General features: G+C 34.9%; 2 protein-coding genes across 2 annotated transcripts; one reads left to right on the plus strand and one right to left on the minus strand.

The window, feature by feature from the left end:
• LOC125211682 (Basic-leucine zipper (bZIP) transcription factor family protein) lies at window positions 1-2756 on the minus strand. The gene is made up of 4 exons (XM_048111578.2): window positions 2232-2756; window positions 1105-1237; window positions 943-1027; window positions 1-712 (listed from the first exon to the last, which is right to left on the minus strand). The coding sequence occupies exons 1-4, from the start codon at window positions 2615-2617 to the stop codon at window positions 336-338; spliced, it is 981 nt and encodes a 326-aa protein (XP_047967535.1). The 5' UTR covers window positions 2618-2756; the 3' UTR covers window positions 1-335.
• A 16083-nt stretch (window positions 2757-18839) lies between these two features.
• On the plus strand, window positions 18840-20897 carry LOC148932173 (uncharacterized). The gene is made up of 2 exons (XM_089065018.1): window positions 18840-18918; window positions 20259-20897. The coding sequence occupies exon 2, from the start codon at window positions 20259-20261 to the stop codon at window positions 20895-20897; it is 639 nt and encodes a 212-aa protein (XP_088921144.1). The 5' UTR covers window positions 18840-18918.
• The last annotated feature ends 1913 nt before the right edge of the window (window positions 20898-22810 follow it).

Genomic DNA, 22810 nt, shown 5'->3' on the forward strand with positions numbered 1-22810 from the left:
TAAAAATTAAAAAATCTATCAGTAAACCAACACAAACTGATGTGCAAGTTCATTACAATCGACATACAACACAACCTATGATTTCTCAGTTTAAACGAATAAATCAAAATGTAGACGAAACGAAGACTTAACCGGCTCCCAACGCAAAGAACAACGACAAACCTACAACACTAAGGGGGAACCTAAAACAACCAGTTAACTCCAAAGAAAGAAAGAGAGAAAAAAAGTTAATGAAAAAATGTGGATTGCTGATGATTCTGGATGTTAAACGCGGTGGTGTCAGTCTATGAACAAACAGATTTTCGGGGATAAAAAAAATCAAAAGAACCTGAAAATCAGAATGTACTACTGCTTTCACTGGCGGATATAGAGGGGCCTTCAGACTTCACATGAGTGGTTCCGTTGCTGATATCAAGGCCTTGAAATCGTCCGAGAGGGTCTTGGTGCATTGAGTCGGAGAGTTGCCTTGTGTGATTGGCAGAGAGCATGGCATGCTGCTGGTGGCTTGACATGCCGGCTTGAAGTGTGTGAAACTGCTGCATTTGTGTGTTCAATGATTCGTTTGAGCCAGCTTGAGGCTGGTTGGAAAAGAATGTGGTCTGGTTGTAGGGAAGGTGCTGCACGGTTAGATTGAACGTATCTGATGTGGTCGACATTTCTCCAGTCGCGACTCTGAGTCTTTCTACTTCCTGCCGTAGTGCTTCATTGAGTGCTGCATATTTTCAAGACAATATAGTGAATTTCATCTCAAATTCGTTTTAAATCACATTAAGAACTCTAATCTTGTATCAATGCTAAATTCAGAAGGATCAAGAAGCAAACTTTCAAAGCACAAGTACTTGTGAGCGATGGCACGAGTAGTTCTAAGGGACTTATCAGATGAAAACTTCCCCAATTCAAGAGTTGATGCATTAGAAAGATTGTTACTGCATTAGTATTTACCATCGCGTAGTTGAGCTTGCTGTTCCATGGCTTGCAACCGAAGCTTAAGCTCCGTATTCTCATTACTGAGTCCAGTTGTGTCTCTCTGAAAGAGATAACAAATGCATAAGAAACATCGTAAAGTTAAGACTGTAGTAACATGTTTTGCTCCAGTAGACATACCTGGAACAGAGTGAGTTGCGCAGAGAGAGTCGTTGCTTCAGTTTGAAGCGTCTGAACTTTTCTCTCCAGTTCAGATATATACCGGGCCTTCCTTTCTTTTGATCGAGCAGCAGACTGCCGATTTGCCAGAATCCTGCACGACAAAATGGTTGTGATTGTCGATAAAAGGCCGTTGATGATGAAGCATATCACAAGCTACAAAACTGAATAAGAAAACACATCTCATCTCATTTCAAGCATACTCTGACAAATTGACAACAAATATTAGAGTGGATTGTGAAGGGATGCGGGAAGAAACGAAAGTAAGACCCTTGAGCGATCAATGCAATATACCTACATAAGTTCACCAAAGAATTGGAAAAATGAGGAAAAAGTAGACAAGATTACCGAATTGCAAGGTGTACACGTCCGAAATTCGACATACTAATCCAGTTTGATAACTAAGCTGATATTTTCCAACCCCAAGTTTTATTAGCTGAGTTCAAAGTGCATGACCACATCTAATCCCTTAAGAAAACACTTGCATTCTGCAATAAATAACATTGGTTTTACTATATTTAAGTTGATTTAGTACGTATTTTCGTCACAACTTCTTCTGCTAAAGTATGTTACCAAATCCAGACCACTTGATTCATCACAAACCACACAAGAAAAATGCACGAGCAGTCGCAGCTAAAGCAGTTAATGTTCTTGACAATAAGTAAAGCTCATACACAATATAGCCATCATTACCTAGAAAAAGACTGGATTTTTCCAAATCATCCACTAAAACCAATCAAGATCTTCAAAGTTATAAACCCTTGCCATCAAAAGGGTTGCTTTGCAATAACTACATTTGAGATAAATGCCCAAATTCACACAGCAATCCTTACCCAAAAGGACCTTAACTACACCACAAACCAAATATAGATCCCAACACTCAATTACTTAGAAAAGACTAAGCAACTGTTACAACTCAATTAATGCAATCACAGCAATAACAAAGAGAAACACATCACTCAAATCCACACATCGAATTTCAAGATTCACAGAGATAGATCCATCCCAAGATCCAATCTTGAGTCCATGATCCAACACAAGCATAAAACCCAGATCAAATCCACACACAAAATGAGTAAAGATCGCACCTTTTTGCGCGTTTGGGATCAATAGTCCAGAGCTCAGCAAGCTTGTCGGGGGGCATAGCCTTCTTGGCCTCGATGCTGCTGTCGCTGAGCAAGAAGCTGGAGCTGCTATCGACGGAATTGCTGTGGCGGTGGCGCGGCCTCTTGTCGGCGTCATCGTCGGCGGCGGCAGATCCGGGAGCGGCGCTGAGCTTCTCAATGTCCATGTAGGTGGAGAAGAGATCGTCTTCGGATCCCATCTCGTCGAAGCTCGCGGCGGGGGCGTCGAAGGGGTCGGAGCCCAGATCTAGGTCGTCGGGGAGACGGAAGTTGACCTCGGAGTGGGCGCGGCGGTGGCGCATTGCGGCGGAGAGGGGCGGCATTTGCTGCTTGGAGTTGGGATCTTGCATCTTAAAGATTGAACCTTTTTTGCGGTTGGATGATGGGGAGTGGATTTAACTGTTTCTGGTTGAACTAGGAAAGAAAAGAAAGACTAAAAGGAGTGTGTGTGTGTGAGTTGGGTGGACTTTTTGAGAGTGTAATCATTTCATGGTGTGGGGTTGTGTGCATGGGAACAACACCCTCTAGTGGTTATGCCCTATGCCATGCTACAATCAATCATGGGCTACTTGCACAAAAGGTCTTAGAATTGCCATGTGGGATATTGTTCGAGATGCATGGTTAAATCAGAAATGTCGATTTGGTTGAAATCGTATTGCGTGGTTGTGGATCTAGAATTGGAATCGTCGTAAATGAGGCGAATCTAAACTGGCTTTGCTCTTTAGGTCATCTAGTTATGGTTTTGTAATGTCGAGCAGAAAACAAGAGATTTTGTTCAAAATAAGTAAAGATCACAAAAATCAAAAAATTAATCTAGAAGATTGAAAGAGGTCGTGGAAAACCCAAAAAAGAACGGTGGGAAGATTGGTAAAACAAAATCGACGATTTTGCTCGGATCAGTGGTTATGGAATTGTCATAATTAAATAGGGTGACTTCGCAGTAGTTCCGCTAATCTGAATTGTAAACTAGTGATACAATCAGAATCGTCGGCAAAAAAAAAATAAGGAAAATCAGAAAAACTTGAAAAGAACTGTAGAAAATTTGTCCGTTGAATTAGAAGCGTCTTGGTCAGTTCTGATTCCACATTTCGTGGAACTAGAAATGGCGAAGTTGAAAACATTAGGTCGACATCACGAGGGTATATTGTAAATAATGTTATCCACTTTAACATCTTTTGTTCTTTTACCTAAACTGATGATTTCATTAATTAATACTTGCATTATATGGAAGAAAATGGGAACGAAATGTAATTAGGAAAAACCACAACAAAATGCTTAGCTTAAATTCGGGTGGAGATAAATATTTTATCGTTTTAAAAAAATAAAATTAGTAAAGGAAGAGTTGAAATCAAATTGGTTAATCTTTGATGTCAGAGATAAAATTCATGTTTTTGTGTAGTCATTAAGTAAAATTTATTTGCTTCTACAGTTCTCCACATATCACACTCCACATTAAATGCAAATAAGCTATTGGAATTTCAGAGGTTCACAATATTCATGTGTTTTGTGTAAAGTCATTAAGTCTAGTTCTCTCTTACCACACACCAGATTAATTGCAAATAAGTTGTTGGAATTTTCTTCAACAGTCAATCGTAAAACTATACTGCTATGGATGATACATAAGTATATTCCTAGAATTTAGGTAGGACTTTTTTTTTTTTTGGTTATTGTTAGAAAAATAATGAATTTTAGTCAAATTATGGTTTGTCATACAACAATTTTGAAAATCAGCAGCAAAAACTATGGATTTTAATATTTTTTTCTCAATTATTTTATGACAAAATATTTCAACTTTTTTTTACAGTATGTTGTTGGTTAGATGCACTGCACATATTTCAAATTGATGATACGCTTGAGTCATTTGCTCATTGTGTTGAGAAAAATGATAAAATTTATTGGTGGTGTTATCCTCATTAAATTATTCGGATATCACTTTAGATACAATTTCATTCAAATGAAAACATATAGAAATTTTTAGAAAAATGTTAATTTATGATTTCACAAATAATTTTCAAATTTATGAAACATATCAGAATTTGAATAAAATATATGGTTTTTTTGTCAACACCCCTATTTTAAATTTTAATGAAATGGAACTAGTATGTGGATTATATTACTAGAAGATTTGCAATAACGAGTTTATATAAATAAAATATTTTGAGTCTACTAGTAGTATTTATTTTGTGTAAGGATAACAATAAGTGGATGTTTTACCTAAGTACTACTAAATATAGTAAATTTAACTACAATTTTAAAAAAATGTCTAAATCTTATGTTTTTCTCTTTTTTTTTTTGGGTTTTAACCACATGTATAGCGAACGAATCCGACTAATCCTGCTCGACGGGATTTGCGGATTAAGGCCGAAAGTCTCCCAGTGGTACCGGTTTTGCGAATTAAGACCGAAAGTCTCCGGGTAGCGGGGTTTGTGGATTAAGGCTAAAAGTCTCCCAGCGGGTGGCGGGGTTTGAACCCTTGACCTCATGGTCACCACAGCTTCACGCTGCCAACTGTGCTGCGACCCGTTGATAACTTATGCTTTTCTTTAATAACCTGCGATTTTACAATTTTTTTGTAGTATGTCATATAAGATGTTCTATCCATCTCGATAAGACAAATAAGCATGATATAAATGTGTGTGACTAATAATTTTACTATAAACAGTTCAAAAAAGAAACATACTAATTCGTCCTATTCTAATGCTTATAGCACTCTAATCCAAAATCAAGACTAAATCTCCATCCTTGGATTTTAAAATGAGTGGATGAGATTAAAGCTCACAAATCTCAATAAATAGTAGACAAAATATCAACAAAAGGGTAATATCGTCATTATATTATCATATGATAATTTTCGTGGATGTTTTTTTATATCAACATTGTGTATTACAAATATCAACAATATGACATTAGAATATCAATACAAGGACAAGAAAATATCAACACATTTTTATTGAGATTGGACATGCATAATATTGAGATTTTGCCTACAATATATTGAGATTTTTTGTTGCATTTGTTATAAAAGCTGCTTATCAACATTTACGAAAATTGAAATATAATTTATCAAATTTCATCACCCGAACATCGTCGGAACATATGCAATTGAGATCTTGTTGGAATCCTTATTAAATTATCTTTAATTTGATATATTTTTTGCGAAAAAATAATTTAAATTGAGAGTGTTACGTAAATTTAAAGATTTGAGATGATTTTGAGGAGAGAAAAAGTAGTTAGTTATAATTACTACACATTGAATTTGACATTAATATTCTTTTAATTTAATTAATTATTATTTAAATTTATAATATATTACACTTAGCATTATATTAACCACAATATCTTCTAATCTAATGGTTTGAAAATTAGTCTCAATTTTAGATCGGTAATTACTTAGCAATCAATTACCTCCCCTAATTCATATATCAATTGCCGCATACTAGTAATTAATAATTTGTACATAAATTAAAATTATTTCTTCTTAGAAAAGAGTTTGAATTCTGATGCTCCCAAGCCCACGATAACGGCCCATCACATATCCAACTCACCTCATGACCAACAGACCAAGCCACTGCACTATATGATAGCCCATCAACGGCCCAAGCGAAACAAACGGTAAAACACCCCCCCCCTGCCCCACACAATCGTAGATTCAGTGGCGGTCGCCCCTTCGTGCGACTAATTTCTTTTTATTCAGACGTAAAATTACCATGTCCGCCCCCTCCGTTTGCTCCGACGTTGCCCTAAAAATTGAAAAAAATTGTCATTTTCGCCCTAAACCAACCTACTAATATATATTTCGCCCCCTCCGTTTATCAATCCTGGATCCGCCACTGCGTAGATTATTCTTGATTATAAATACTCCTCCGTCCCATAAAGATTGTCTCACTTTAACCGGACACGGATTTTAAGAAATGTAATGAAAAGTGAGTTGAAAAAGTTAGTGGAACGTGAGTCCTATTTTTATATATTAGCTTTATAATAAAATGTGAGTATGAATGAGTTAGTGGAATATTTATAATAAAATGTCAGTATGAATGAGTTAGTGGAATACGAAGTCCGTTACCAAAAATGCTAAAAAGTGAAATAGGCCAAACTTTGTGAGACGGACGAAAATGAAAAAAATGAAACAATCTTTGTGGGACCGCGGGAGTAATTGTTTGCTTGGTTATATCATTTTTATTCCCAGTGCCCCATTCGCGTGTATGTAAGTAATGAACATGGAAAACCCATATCTACACCATTCAACTTTTTATCTTACGTATTGCAAAAAAAGTATATTTTTAAAAATTATTATTAATAGTTTATAAAAATAAAAAAAATTACAAACAAAATAATATTAAAAACTATCTCCCTACTCATTATTTGTACTTCAATAAGATTTAGACAAAAAATACATTTTGTTAATCCTACTAATCCATCATAAATATATAGTTTCCAATAAGATTAGATAAAAAAAATAATACTTTCCAATAAGACTAGGTAAAAAATATATTAGTAATATTTCTACTATATTAGTAGTGAATAGTTTGTTTGATTGGATATATAAATTTAAAAAAAAATACCATATTTTTTGTGAAAAGTAGCAAAGTTGATTATAATGTATAATAATTGACTAGAAAGTTCATAAATCGAGCACATAATCCATAAATTAATCATATAAATGGAAGGAATAACCCCACAACCTTGTGATTTTCCTAATTAAATGAATTTATTCAGCTAGATTATAATTTTTCCTAACTAAATAGACTGTATATTCATAACTTGTGTATTCATAATTTCTACTATAATATAATATAGTTCCTCCTCTGCGAGTACGAGTCCTGTTTAATCAAACTTATTTTTAATTATATTTCTTGAGTCTCGTGAGTCGTGACTAAACCAAATATGACTTTGGGACTAACGGAGTATATAATTAATATAGGAAAGCCTTGTATTCAATCTCGACTTTATCTTTCTCATGATGCCACTATTTATAATGGAAGGAATAAGAAAAACAAACTCCATAAAAATAGGAAATCATAATAAACTACACTCTTCAACGATGCAGGTTTCTAATTTTTTTTATCACAATCGAAATTCTAACCACAAGAAAACAACCACAGAAACTCAAAGCACTGAGGTAAACAATTTCTAAATTTTATGTGATCTTTATTTTTATCAGGTATTGATTTTCATGGTATCGACAATGTAGTATGTACATTAATCATTTTATTAATTTTGCGATGAAATTGGTGATTTGGTTTTAACAATGATAGGTATCAATTCAGATATATCCTTATATAATCTTGATTGTTTTGGTTGATCCTTAAGTGATGAAATGCCATCCTCGATAACTCGGACTCGAAGCCTCGAAGTTGCTATAATTATATGTCGCACCCTCAAACCGGAAATCATGGATCCCACATTGCTAGTAGTCAATACATAGCAATAACAGAGGATGTGTTGATAGAAATTCTGTTGCGTCTGCCCATAAAATCTATGTTGAGACTCAGAACTGTCTGGAGATTCTGGCACGACGTTATCGATTCTCATATTTAGAAAACTGCACACTCTCAATGACAACAACCTGCCAGAGGACACAATATATATACAAATTTCTTTTAATCATGAGGGTATTGAGCCGAACAAAGTATTAGTAAATCTCCAACTCCAACACAACCACAAGGATTTAATGTCATATGAATATGCTAACATCTATTGGGAATTAGTACCTACGATAGTTGGGTCGGTTAAGGGTCTAATCTGCATTGACCCCAGGAATATTACGATTCCTATAGCTATATGCAATCCTTTTCTAGGCCAAGTCAAGAATCTCCCACTTACATCTTTTGGCCCCTCATGTTCAATAGGACAACTGTAACAGCCCGCTCTCCTAGGGTACAATAAATGCGGTAACTGCTACCAAACGGACTCGAAGAAATGAACAAGGGCTGGGGTTTCATTTAAAGAATTTTGACCAAGAGATTTAAAAGAACTATCAGAGCATTTAAAGCAACAACTTAACCTAGAAGCTCGAATAAGAAAGAGAAAGGGGTATCATAAATAAAGATCAAATTCTCAAGAGTATGAAAAAATATTCAAGATAAAAACCACAAGAAAAGTCTAAGGCCTCAAATCGAAGGAAAACTGCAAACATCCAAAAACAAATCCTAAAGTGTATCAAAACTCAGCGGAAGACGACCAAGAGAAAGAATAGCTATGTATGAAGACACAACTAGCTCGAAGTTCAAAATATCCATCTTAATTAGTTATCATCCTCAACACCCGCCACCGCCTGTCGTCATTCAACCTGCACATAAGGAAAACACATGCAAGGCTGAGTATTTTGAAATACTCAGTGAGCTCATTGCCAAAACGTTTTATAAGTTATGCCACCCTTACCAAGTGAACTCGAGTTTTAAGCAGTTATAAGAGAAATATCACGAGTATCATAAAATATATTTTCATAGACTGGCCAGTCAAAATAATCTCCATTTTCTCAACAATTCATCAATCACAATCTTTCCATAGTGCGACGAAAGTGTGGCCACACTTTTCACCCACGAGACCGGCCGACTAGCAAGGACGGCTCCCGATCCCCCTCGTGTACACAGCCTGGTAGGGTTTGCGGCCTATACTCAGGCCCGAATTCATAACATATCCATAACCATATAGCCCAATGGAGCGGACTCACAAACCAGGCATCAGACACACAATATCACAATAAAACATACATAGGCATGACATAACAGTTAAACCACCCTTATAACACCAATCAATATTTTTGACAAAATAAAAGAGAGTTTTTAGAGTAAAGCCCACCTCGACTGCTTAGATTTCAAGTAGTTTCGCTTTTCCGTTATCCGGCTTCGCAACCAAAGTTTCACCTTTTAATCACATAGGCACATATCGCAAATTAGGTTCAACACTACTCTTACTCATGCATGTCTCAAACTTTCCCCTTTTCCCACCGATTTAACTTATCATTACTAATTAATCACAAGTTTCATTCGCATCTCAAATCTAGATCTAACATCAACATATGTCACACAAGAATATTTAGCCATCAAACACACACTACACAAACACAACACACACACACACACACGACACGCGCACACACACACACGCCACACACATATACATATTCCCATATCCCCTTTATCCCACTTTCACTCAAATAAGATGCATGGGGGTTCAAGAAGACCGATTAATCGGTTAGAAAGAAGAGGAGTCGAAGAAGATGAAAAACTTACCAACAAAATACCTTTTTAGAGAAAAACGAACGGTAGAAACGAAGTAAAGACTTGGTTCTTCAAAAATCTTGAGGCTCTAACTCTATTTCTTCACAAAGGATGGAGGATTAATGGAGTAAAGTAGAAGAAAATTGAGAGAGTGAGAGAAAGGAGATGGAGGCGTGTACTTAGGGTGGGGCGAAAATTATAGGGCATAGGGTTAGGGGTCTCTCTTATTTATAGAGCTCAAAAAGATCTTTAGAATATTTGGTAAGATTTTATTCTCCACAATTAAATAAATCAATATTATGGAGTAGGGAAGAAGAAATACCAAAAATAAACTCTAGGGCAAAATCCCTTGTAGTTTTCGAAAATTAGGCTTCTAAAATAGCCAAGACCTTGTTTTGGTATATTTACGGAGTAGAATAAAATATCACGGAGCAAAATAAAAATAAGAATTCTCCTAAAAAGAGATTGAAATAGGCGTTCCCTATGCCTTTTAAATAAGGCATGGATTTTTAATATTAACTAAAATAAGATAAGGCAAGATCTCTTGAGGTATGGAAAGATTTGGTAGAATATTTAAATTCTAGGTATAGAAGGAAATCAAATAAGGGATTAACTAAAATAAAATAATTCATTCCTTCCCACAATAGGTGATTTTCGAAAATCACCAAGAAACAAGGGGGCCGATTTTTCTCAATAAAAATAAGAAAATAATTGGGTCTTGGATTTAATTTGGATAAATATCCCAAGAATTAAATTAAATCCGGAAAAATAGAATTTCCTCTTCAAAGGGGTCCAGGGTTCGAAAATTTCAACAAGGAAAAAAAAATAGGGTCACAATATTTATGGAAATTTTCCCTAACATTTTCACTCACCTTTAAACAAATAATGTACCACATAAATTAATAAATCACATGCCACATCACACAAGTCAATAAGTTTGACTTTTTCAAACTTCCAACGCAAACCCTAGACTCGACTCGGCCATAACATCATGCAATAAATGCATTCACGACTCCACATAATCAAGATTAAATTCTAGGGCTCTAAAATTAGGGTTCGGAAATTCGGGATGTTACAACAACGATCCGTTGCAATTGGTTTCGACGAAGATTACAAAGTGGTGCAGGTGCTTACGTGTCTTAAACACCGTTTTCTTCATGCTCAACTGTATTCAAGGACGACAGATTCTTGGAGGGAGTTAGCAGTAGACTGCAGGATCACTTATAGAACATAATTTTACGAGGTTAGTCCCATAAAATCATGTTGCAAGAATGGCCACTTTGCGCACTGGCTTATGGGAGGGCATGGTTTTACATCGAGAATACTGTCCTTTGACATGAAGAATGAAGTGTTTCGGATAATCACGTTGCCAACTGTTTTAAGTGAGTGTTCGATTTTTGCAGAAGATGAGCACTCATTTCGCTACTTTACCTTTGATGTGAGACTGGTGATAGAGTTGTGCAGATTTGTGAGTCGAGATGTGAAGGAAGCAAATTCAGTTGGAATCGTGTGATGATGGATGAGATAGTGCCCTTTGCGGCACCTGAGCAGTGGAGGGGCAGGTTTTGTGTTTTTCGAGCTTCCATACTGCAAATGGGGATCGTTTGTTTATGATTATCATGCACGTGAGTTCGTCTGCAGGCATTACTTGCCGTCGTCGCACTCAATGTTTATTGAGTGCAGAGGGAGCATAGTTTCAGTTTGAGAATTGTCCATGATTATTTCCTTTTATGATTTTGACTCGTTTTCTCTTCGAATTATTTTTCAATAAATTTACATGATTCGATCGTTTGAACTTTATTTTAATATGATATATCTTTTTAGGGAAATAGAGAAAGTATTTTCTTCTTTTATGGACTATATATTTGAATTTCTTTATCTTTTGTAGAGTGAAATTAGGTTTTATTGATTCTTTTTGATCTCTCTTATTCTGTCATTATCTAGTGTAACTATATGAATATGATTGTGTCACTAACAGATTCATGTAAAGTGCAAATCAGGTCAAAATTTATATGTAGCCAATTGAGTACTGACCGGATTGATGATTATTTTTTTTTAAAAATAGGTCATGTCTGGAGTTGCATTAACCGGTGGAGTTATTAAATTTCAATTTATTTGGTTTTTTTTTTTTTTTTTTTTTTTTTTTTTGCAGTATGTTAGTTGGTTAATCTTTGATTTGAGTATTTCTTTTTATACTTGATAAAAGATGCACCAAAAGAACACTAATTAAAATTAAAAAAAAAAAAAAAGTGAGGAGGGCACAAGATTTAACAATCCAACTGGTAAGACTATTGCAGCTAGTACCCAAGGACAGCTCAAAATTACTACAGACACTAAACAAAAGAAGAAACAAGCACCTAATATGACGATTTCATGAATTCATACGTGTGTTTAATGTCGACAAAAACACCACTTAGGCTGTGTTTGGTATATGGAATTCAAGCTATGAAATTGGAATTGGGAGTTCTAATTCCAATTTTGCTGTTTGGTATCATAATTTTCTATGAATTTGGAATTGAATTCCAATTCCAATTCCATCAATTCCACTATTTCAATTCAATGATTAAAAAGAAAGAATTCAAAATCCACAATTTCAATTCTACGGGTCAAAAATGAAAAACACGTGGATCCTATTGCGGGTCATAACAAAAAACGGGTCACTCTGATTTTCTCTCAACTCTTTTCATCTTTCTTCTGCGACCACTGCACCCTAATCTGGAGAGTTGATTTCAACAGCCGATCATCAGGTATTCTCGACTGAAAACCTGAATATCTCACCACATTTTGTGTAGTATATTATGTCATTTTGTTTTCAGATTTACCATTTCTTTTTACGTAACAGTGATTAAAAATTTCGAAAGAGGGACACAGATTTTCTTTGAATAGGGCTTTAAAATTTTGGAACCAACCTCTGTGTTAGTTTGATTCATTTTACTTTGGGATGTTGAATTTATGGGATGGATTATGGATGATTGATTATGTGTATATTCTTCATTTCATTTTCATTAGGGCTATAAAATTTTTGTTGTTGATTTAATTTTATATTTTATCGGAAATATTCAATATTGACCCTCTTTGTTGATGAAAGTTCTCAACTCTACCTCTCCTCAAGCTACAGTTTTTGCACTGGTAACAGAACAATCATGTTAGGAGATGTGCTCTGGTAGTTAAAAAGAATGGAAGAGTGAGAAGACTGCCATGTGTAGTAGAACAATCATGTTCCAGGCCATCATTTAGAAAAGTGCTTTGGTAGTTTAGGAGATGAGTTTGGGCCATGGTAATAGAATTGAAGATCTATAGCATTATTTTGGGGTAAGCTTCTCCCTTGAGAACTTTGTTGATAATCGTTTCATTATTTTGAATTTCTTTATCTTTTGTGGAGTGAAATTAGGTTTTATTGATTTTTTTTTATCTCTCTTATTCTGTCATTATCTAGTGTAACTACATGAATATGATCGTGTCACTAACAGATTCATGTAAAGTGCAAATCGGGTCAAAATTTATATGTAGCCAGTTGAGTACTGACCGGATTGATGGTTATTTTTAAAAAAAAATAGGTTATGTCTGGATTTGCATTAACCGGTGGAGTTATTAAATTTCAATTTATTTATTTATTTATTTATTTTTTTTTCACAGTATGTCAGTTGGTTAATCTTTGATTTGAGTATTTCTTTTTATACTTGATAAAAGATGCACCAAAAGAACTCTAATTAAAATTACAAAAAAAAAAGTGAGGAGAGCACAAGATATAACAACCCAACTGGTAAGACTATGCAGCTAGTACCCAAGGACAGCTCAAAATCCCTACAGACAACGAACAAGAGAAGAAACAAGCACTATAATATGCCGATTTCATGAATTCATACGTGTGTTTAATATCGACAAAACACCACTTAACGTATTATTAACCATTCGATTGATTTTTTATTGTTGCTATTTAATCTTAGTGCATATCATGAAATCCATTCTAGAATGTCTTCACAAGAGGATAATATTGTCAAGACGAATGTAAATTAGAGCTGAACTCAACATGTCAAAAATATTGATACTTTAATTCAAAATTCTTGTTGTTGGTACAAGAGCACCAAACTTTAACAATAAAGTAAGAAACAACATAACATTCATGTTCTACATTGCTTGAAATCAACAACGATAAAGAATCACAATGATGATGTACCTCCCACGATCCTGTCTGAAGTGAGAAAAGTTAACATGTTGATCGATATTCTTATAAACTTATCCTTGATTTGACCGACTCATCAGAATACCATCTATGTGGATAAGAAGATAGATTTGGTTGTGAAAGTAATTATCTTGAGACTATACAAAGCCTTGTACAATTTGTAAACTAGGTTTGTGCCCCTTTCTAAATCGGGAGATTACAAAAATGAATATTACTCCTACAAGAGTATATATGCTCCAACAAATTCAATGTTCGGCGAACGTCCGACACACAGCTCGTTAAACAATGGAGAGTCGTTCAACAAATTAATGTCGTTGTTCGACCTAGCGACACCGAAATACACATGCCAGTTCCACAATTCTTGGTCAGCAACTGCCTCCAATATGATAGTCGATTGTGTGCTCTTGTGTCCGCTAGTGAATGCACCTTTCCATGACGTGGAACAATTGTCCACTCACAATGCATATAGATAGCACAAAAGTAGTACACATATTATCTCAAATGTTTGTTCTTTGATTTTCGAAAGTTTCTATACAATTTTTTAATGATTTTTAAGGATAAACAATTTTCTGGTATTATTAAATCTTTATATATTATCTCAGAACAAATTATTTAAATCTTTGTACTGTTATCTAAAAATAAATTATTTTAATCTTTGTATTATTATATAAATTATTAAATACCAATAGAGAAATTAATATGTATTTGTAGTAATCCATTAGTTATAACTAATATATTGTGAATCGACATAATACTGACATTTTATGTTCACTATTGATGCCTAGAGTTAATAGTTATTTAAGGATGAGTTAAGCAATATAACGCACCTCTATAGGTTCATAACCATTTGATAATAAATTCTGATTGCAGAACTACTAACCATAAACATTTTATTCACTTGTGATGAAGATTTTATTCACCTGTAATATATTATTATAATAATGTATCTATCATGTGATTATATGATTTAGAAATTGTGATTCCCAAGCCCACAACAAAAGCCCGTCACCTGCCCAACTCACCTCATGATCAGTTGATGATAGCCCATCAACAGCCCAAGCGTGGCCACTCAAATCAGATCCACCCATATCTCGGCCCATGCGACCCAAAACACTGCCCACACACTCAATGATTATTCTTGATTATAAATAATTTTCCGAGTTTTCTTATTACTCCCTCCGTTCCCTCACAGTTGAGGTGGAACTTTTCGGCACGGAGTCTAAGAAAAGAATGTTTAGTGTGTTAAATAAATAGCTAATAAAGTAGAGTAAATTAAGAGATTGATGTTTTTAAATTTAAATTTCATTTTTGTAAAAATTGAATCTTTTATTTACATAAAAAAATCTTTGATTTTTTAAAATGCACATTCATAGAATTAATCTTAAAACTCTTTTTTCAGCATCCGAGAGAGAGAAGAAAATGTAATGAACCACATAATTTTTCATTGCTCTCTACTGCAAACTTAATTTGATAAAGAGTGAGAAGAAACAACGCAACTATAAAAACTGTAAACATCTATCTTCATCTATTTCACATATTATCACCATCAAATATTTAAAATTTCAAACTTGATGTTCATATAAACTTCTTAGATTTGGGGTCTGTCATCGGAATTCAATTAGCTAAGGAACTCAAGTGTATTCAATCCATAATCCTAATTTTTGAACAAGAAATTATCAGAAAAAAATAAAGGTCTGCCTTTATTACTCAAAATTTTCCAGAAAATCACTACAACATCCGAAATTAAACCATAGTTCCAATAAATCGAAATCACCATCCGTCGGCGTCGACAAGGGAGCGGCATCCACCGTCGGCGCCGGTAAGGGGGAGCACGCCATAGATGGGGTTCGAATTGTAGGGAGAAGTGAGAGATCCTTGTTGTAGAGAGAGGGGCGGCGAAATGAGAAGCCGATTTAGGGTTAGAATTGTAGAGAGGAAGGAGAGATGCTTGTTCTTGACGGGAAGGGGGAGGCGACGAAATTTTGAATTGCAGAGAGAAGGAAGAGATTTTGTTCTTAGAGAGAGAGGGGGGAGGCGGAGAAGTGAGATGAGAGTAATTAGGGTTGGTTCAATTTTTTTATTGTTTAATTAGGTTAATTAAGTGTAATAAGGGGATTCTAATTCAGAGCTCAAATCACCATTAAATGTGCTGATTTTTTCCCTTTTTAGAAACGACTCAACTATGAGGGAACTTCCCGAAATGGAAAAACGACTCAACTATGAGGGAACGGAGGGAGTATTTTTTTCGTAGAGAGAATCGAACTGGGTAGTGTGTAGTTAATCTTACTCCATATAATAGTACTAGTTTTTAAGTCGGACGAATCATACACGAGATTCATAATAATTTTATTAGTTACTAACTCTGTCGTCTGACGTTGTTGTTTTTGTTAGGGTATATACAGTGGCGGATCCAGAAACGAAAAATGGAGGGGGCGGAATTACCATTACGCCTCTATCCTTCGGTTTCACAAAAACATACTCAAAATACACCAAAAATAATGGGTTATTATTTGATATACTACTATTTTTTTTTATTTAAGCATGAGGATTACATAATTATTATTGTTTTATTTTGAAAATTCTTTCGGTATGAGGCTATATAGAGCGATTGGCGGGTAAAACAAAGTATGAGACTTTTTTTTAGATGTAGAAATATTAAGTAAAAAATAATATGACTATCAAATTTGACATAAATAACATGATTAGTTATTAGAAAAAATATTAAAAAATTTCAATGTTCTTCTTTCAAAAAAAAAGAAGAAACATAATAGAATAAATGGGAATTATGGATTATCACATTAATTTCAAATACTATAAATATGGCTTGCAAATAATTGAATAGATATTTATAGCGAAATGACTTTAGTTCCAAGTTTAATTTTGGATTAATATTGTCTTACAAATTAAAAATATTGAGTTATCTACTGTAAATAAAAATAAATCATAAAACATTCTACTATTACTACTAAACTAATTAAGATGATTCATGGTTTAATTGTCTAATTTTAACCCATGTCTTGCCATACATACAAGAGAACAAAAATAATTGTAGGAGTACTACTGTTTTTACTCTATTAGTGTACTGTTAAGTTATTATTTTGACCAAGTCAAAAATGAAATGGGAAAGTCATCTCCTCCTTATCCCTTTTTAAATTTTTATCGTTCAAAACCAGAGAAAGAGAAGTAGAGAGAAAACTCCTCCCCGACATTCATACCACACAATTTTTCTTATAACCTCAAATAATCAAAAGAATTGGTCTGCACATCAATAATTAGTAGCCTAGAAAAAAAATTGGTCTTGGCCTTCTTCTTCGGGGCAGTGTAAGCGGCCAAGGGAGGGGGCGACCATGAAGGTTTTCCGGTGGGATAAGGGGAAGCGGCGGCGCGCGGAAGGGGTGACCGCCCCCTCCTGGATCCGCCAGTGGGTATATATATAGATACAGAAAAGCATGTTTAATGCAAATCCTTATTTACTTAAATCATGAAAACAAATTTCTTATGAAAAGGGTTTCATTTATTACTATTTGTTGGTTAAATTCATGAAAATGAAAATTGTAGAACAAACAAATACTTCTATGTTGTTTGTTGATTGGTACACTAACGGTTACATAAGATTTTTTAGTCGAAGCAATTAATTAACAATATTCTCAAACTAGATAAATATGAAAAAGTTATCGAAAACGGTTGCTAGTACCAGTTCGAAGTCAAGTCAGGTCTTGTCTTGTCTTAAGATGACACTAGAATGTACATAACAATAAATGGATCACGATGAGTAAGAACGACATATGCTTGTGAAACCAAGTATGAGATATTGATTGTATACGATAATTAGTACTCCCTCCGTCCTACAAAAGATGTCACACTTGCGGGATGACACGAGATTTTATGAGGTTTTGTTTTGTGTGTTAGGTGGAAAGAGAAAATAGTAATATTTATATTAATGTGAGAGAGAACTTTTTCCCAAAAAAGGAAATGTGACATCTTTTGTGGGACAAACTAAAAAGGAAAGTGTGACATCTTTTGTGGGACGGTGGGAGTATAACATTTAACACTATACGGTGATTTTCAGTTTCCTAGATAAAATATTACCAAGATATAATATAGGATTGAGTTATGATATTATTTTAGTCATAAGGGGATTAACTATGACTAATTATCCCATGATTATCAATCTAGGATTGAATCTCATTGACTAAACACACTATATATTTAATCGTGTAATACCATCTTACAAGCTGAACACCCCTTAAATATAGTACTTATAACTTATGTAGCATAGTACTCCCTCCCTTCCATAGTAATGGAGGCGTTTCTTTTCGGCATGAAGATTAAGAAGAATTGTTTTAAGTGAGTTAAGTAAAGGGAGAGTAAAGTGGAAAATGAAAAAGGTAGAGAGATGAATAGAGAATAAAGTAAGAGAGAGTAAAGTAGGTGTGGAAAAAAGTGTTGACTTTTACTAAAAAGGGAAATGGCTCTATTACTATGGAACGTACTATAATGGCAAAATGACTCTATTACTATGGAACGGAGGGAGGAGTAGTAGAGTAAGAGTAAAAAAAGGAAAACTAAATAATAAAAATATAAACTCATTACTTTATCTATGTTATTTTTGGCTAAATCCAAATATTGTTTTTAATAAACCACGGCTGCAGATGTAGAAGCTATTATTAGTTGGTATAGAGAGTGAGGGTGTGTATTAAATGTTTGGCAACAGCGCACTGCATGTCTGTGTATGTATCACACATATAGCCTCACTGCATCCTCCATCGTCCATTGCTTTCCAGTTTCCACTCTAACCAGAGGTAATTTCTATCCCTTTTCAATCTGTCATCTAACCCCTTCTCCTATGTGTTCATCCTTGTGGAACTTTGATTGCAGAAAGAAGAGAAGGGAGTAGCTGAGAAGAACTAAGTCCGACCCCTTCCCCTTTGACACGACTGCGGTAATTCAACGAATCTGCCTTCTCTATCCTTATTGTTCTAATTCCTAAACTACACACTTCCCTACTAATGAAATTTCTCAACAGAGGTCGGGAGGTCGGAAGCAGCCCCATCGTCATCCTTTCGCCGTTCTCATTCTTGTTTGGAAGGTAATCCCTAACGACAGATTATTGATGATTTTTTCCAAGTTCCTTTTCAACATACAATTTCCTTCCGTGACAGAAACGTGTGTGAGAGCAGAGGCCATTCATCCAAAACCCCCACACATCTCTACTCACCAAGTTTACAAAGCTGTTCTCTCGGAGGTATACACTTCTCCTACACACTGTCGCATTCCATGCATCGTACACTGCCGTTTTCCCCAATCTGAAACTCATCTAATAATCGGGAAATCAAAGCAAAACGAGTAAATGAACAAACTTTTAAAGATCGAAAGTTATAACTTATCTGCGGGGTTGTTTCGGGGGTGGAAACGGATCCATTGGAACAAAGGGGCAGCTGTAATATCAATACTTTTCTCTCTTTTTTTTAATATTCAAAAATGTATTCGAAAATAGAAACTTATTTAATGCACCTATCTTTATTTTTCTGTTTTTCCAACTCATGTATTTTATACATATATTTTTTTTCTTTTTAGATTTTTCTATTGCATTTAAAACCAATCCAATTGACACACATATTCATTTCCTATTTCTAAAATAAAATTGACCCATTTTCTTATATCTTTATCATTATATATATTTTTTAAATATTCAAAAGGATTTTAATTCTCTTTGTTTTTATCTTTTCGATTTTCTTCTGATGCACATCTTCGTGTTTTTAAGAATTAAAAAACTATAATTGTTTGATGCACCCCTAAACGAAAATTTCTGGATCCGACACTGAGTCTGATGGGTTTTGGAACTCCATTTTTGTTGGATCTGTTCATTTTTTGGTGGAGAGTAGGGACTAGGGAGTACGCATATGTGGAGGATGGAGTAATAGTCAAATGGTTTATTACTTTAATAGTAATATATTTGTGTTTGACTAAAAGTAAAGTTGGGGGTATTTCTTTTATTTATTCCTCATACCAATTGGATTTAGTTTTAATAAGGAGTACTCTTTGAATTGGTGTATATTGTGAAGGGAGTATGCAGTACGTGTTTTTTCTAAATGGAGCGAAACGTGTAGGCTGGAATGGGAGTATATTTCTTCAATTTTCCTTTTTCTTTTTCTTTTTAAGTACAACTATCCTAATTGATCCTGTTTAATTATTTGGGTCAATCTATCAATATAAAGTGGCATTTGTGTTGATATTCACAGAAATGCCACTGATACACTGTTTAGGTGGGAAAACAGTTGCTGACTGTGTATTTACTTATTTTTACTTTTTAATAACTTTGTTTAGAATATAATAATGACCAGAATAGATACAAAAGTCTATAATTGGAATGTGAATGGTGGATGCGCATGTGACTGATTACACAACAATCAAAGAGGTCTTCCATGAAATGAAATGCGAATATGTTTATCATGCCGTATTTTGGTTTTGTACATAAATCCATCTTTGCATGCATCGTACTACCAGCTTCCTTTTGATTTTGAGCCATATATCCTCTTTGTTTCTTCTATCCTTGAGTTGACGATGAGATTCCCTTTTATGTAGATGGCCAACCAGCGATTTTCCCAGATGCGGAACCGATACGCAAGGAACAAGAGATTCCCAGTCGAGAAGTACCGGGGGTACAAGTGGGACGGGAGGACCTTTCTCTTGACTTATGTCTCCAACTTTTATGACCTATGGATGGACGCGTACGCTTTTGGGGGAGCCACTCACTACTCAGGGATCGTGAAGCTCATTCACACCCTACCGCCCCCATGGAGTCAATGGGTCGCAAAAGCGGCAAAACCATACATGTGGCATAGCCCGCCCGAGTACACTCCGCGAGGAGACTTGGGCGGCCTAATGGGAGTGCTACTTCCGGCGTTAGCAGCTTCATGCGATGGACCGCCACGCTACCCACCTCCGCCGATCTTCCCACCTGGTCAAGCTCGCCTGCAGAAGTATCGCTATGACATGGAGCCGCATATCTCCCGCGCTCCCAAAAGAGCAAGGCTCGGGATCCGTACTTCGACCCCTCCTAGAATGGGAAGGGAGATCGAGAACATGCTCATGATGGCCCCTTCACATGTGAGTGCTGAAGCAGAAGACGAAGAGGTGGAGACTCTAGAGGAAGAATGGAACCCGAATAGGGAGAGTGTTGGGGAGACCGAGGAGGAGGAGAAAGAAGAGGGAGAGATTTAGGGACGAGAGTTTTTGAAAAAGATTATTTTGTTGCCCTCTATGTTTTGATACTATGTTGATTCCGCATGACAATATTCCCATTATTAGTCTTCTCTCTTCTTCGCTTTATTGTGTTAGACACTAAGACCTCACTTCGCTTTGTTTTTTTTTAGACATATGTTTAACAAAGATATATTTTAAGATATCAAATAGTAGTATATTGCGTTGTTTGGTTTTTCACGATTGATTATCATATGATAATCCATCTTTAATTAAGTATTGAGATTATTTTAAATAGGGCGGTGACTTAAAACTAGTTATCAAATGATTATCCGTCTAGGATTAAATTATGACAGTATTTTAGTTGGAGGGGATAACTATAACTAATTATCACATGATTATCCATCTAGAATTAAGTTGTGAGATTTAATCTCATGAACCGAACACAATATATATTTAATCTTGACATATAATGTTGCAAATTATTACATAAGTGAGCTGATAATCTTTAAAAAGATATATTGATAGGTTAAATCTTTAGAAAGATATATTGATAGGTACCTAGACTTTAACTTTATTACGTAAGTGAGCTGATAATCTTCAAATTATTATTTTGCTTATTTTATTTATGATTGTTAAAATTTGATTTATTTTTCTAATTTATAGAAGATTTTTTTGACTATATATATATATATATATATATTATGTCTTTAATTATTATTAAAAAGAATGAAAGAATAAAAATAATTTTATCATTCACACAAGACAACCGAGTTCTCTCCTCTCTCCACAAAAAAACGCCAATTTGTCATTCTTTTTCCAATTCACCTCTATATTTTTATAGTCGGTAAGGAAGATAATGCACCTTGTGAATAAAATAAATTATGTGAGCAAGTATTTACCATTTGGATTATAAATCATATATTATCTACATTTTCCTAAGAAAGAGAAACTCTTTTCTTTCTGGGTTATTTTCTTAAAATAGAAACGTTCCATTTTGGTATTGCATTATCATATCTTTCTAGCATATTTATTTCTTGTTTAGTAAGTTACGACTATTTTTTATTCCTTAAGTTAGAATACTCCTATTATAAATAGGAGATATTATTATTCTCTTCATTCATTCCACGAAATAATATATTTTCACGGTGGAAATAATATATTTTTTCTTATCATTTCTTTATTTTCACGCAAAATTGTTCTTGATTATGGCTGATCGACGAGGCAAAGTATCCTCGCAACTCCAATTTATCTTCCATATCTTGTTAAGGGAATTCGCCCCTTAACAATTGTTAAAGGGATACTTTACCTTAACAAGATTGTGGCGTCGCGATTGCGATCGCGAAGGGGTAAAAGGTAGTCGCGGGAGCTTTGCCCATCGATCAAACCAATAACGATACATAATTGAAATAAAATCGTGAACATAAAGTATGGATAATTGTATTTCTTGATTGAATGAATTAAAAGATAACGAAGGCTCCTATTTATAATGCTAAATATCCTAACTTAAGGAACAAGAAATTATAACGATATATATCGTAAATCAATAAAACACTAAATAGAAGATGTGGTCTCGTATCAACTCCCCACGGTTGAAATTCACCTTGTCCTCAAGGTGGAAAGCACGACACTACTATGAGAGTCGAAAACAACAACTTAGGCGAGGTATCTCCACCTAGATCAAACACACGCCAAATAATTGTGTGTCTCCCTTCATCATCTGCATCCAAAATCACCAATGGAGGACTGGGTTGGATACGAGTCATGGCAGACTTCGAAGCAGCACTGTGTTCGTGATATTCCAGGGTTACAATGGGGAGCATGTCAACGCATTCGAGAATGCTTAAACAAGATGTGTTAATGCGTGTAGGGATCAACCGTGCATCATCGTCGAGCGATGTTGATCGCTGTGTCATACTTGCAACTTTCATCAA

The sequence above is a fragment of the Salvia hispanica genome, chromosome 2 (assembly GCF_029641045.1).
Source record: "Salvia hispanica isolate PSC_SH4W2 chromosome 2, Shi_PSC_v1, whole genome shotgun sequence".
Taxonomy (NCBI): Eukaryota; Viridiplantae; Streptophyta; class Magnoliopsida; order Lamiales; family Lamiaceae; genus Salvia; species Salvia hispanica.

What these genes read in the sequence shown, in the direction of transcription:
- LOC148932173 (XM_089065018.1), top strand. Translation starts at nt 20,259, where the DNA reads ATGGCCAACCAGCGATTTTCCCAGATGCGGAACCGATACGCAAGGAAC.
- LOC125211682 (XM_048111578.2), bottom strand. Translation starts at nt 2,617, where the DNA reads ATGCAAGATCCCAACTCCAAGCAGCAAATGCCGCCCCTCTCCGCCGCA. An exon ending in GATCCCAAACGCGCAAAAAG is followed by an intron (nt 1,238 to 2,231) that starts GTGCGATCTTTA and finishes TTTGTCGTGCAG; the next exon opens with GATTCTGGCAAATCGGCAGT. An exon ending in CGCAACTCACTCTGTTCCAG is followed by an intron (nt 1,028 to 1,104) that starts GTATGTCTACTG and finishes TATCTCTTTCAG; the next exon opens with AGAGACACAACTGGACTCAG.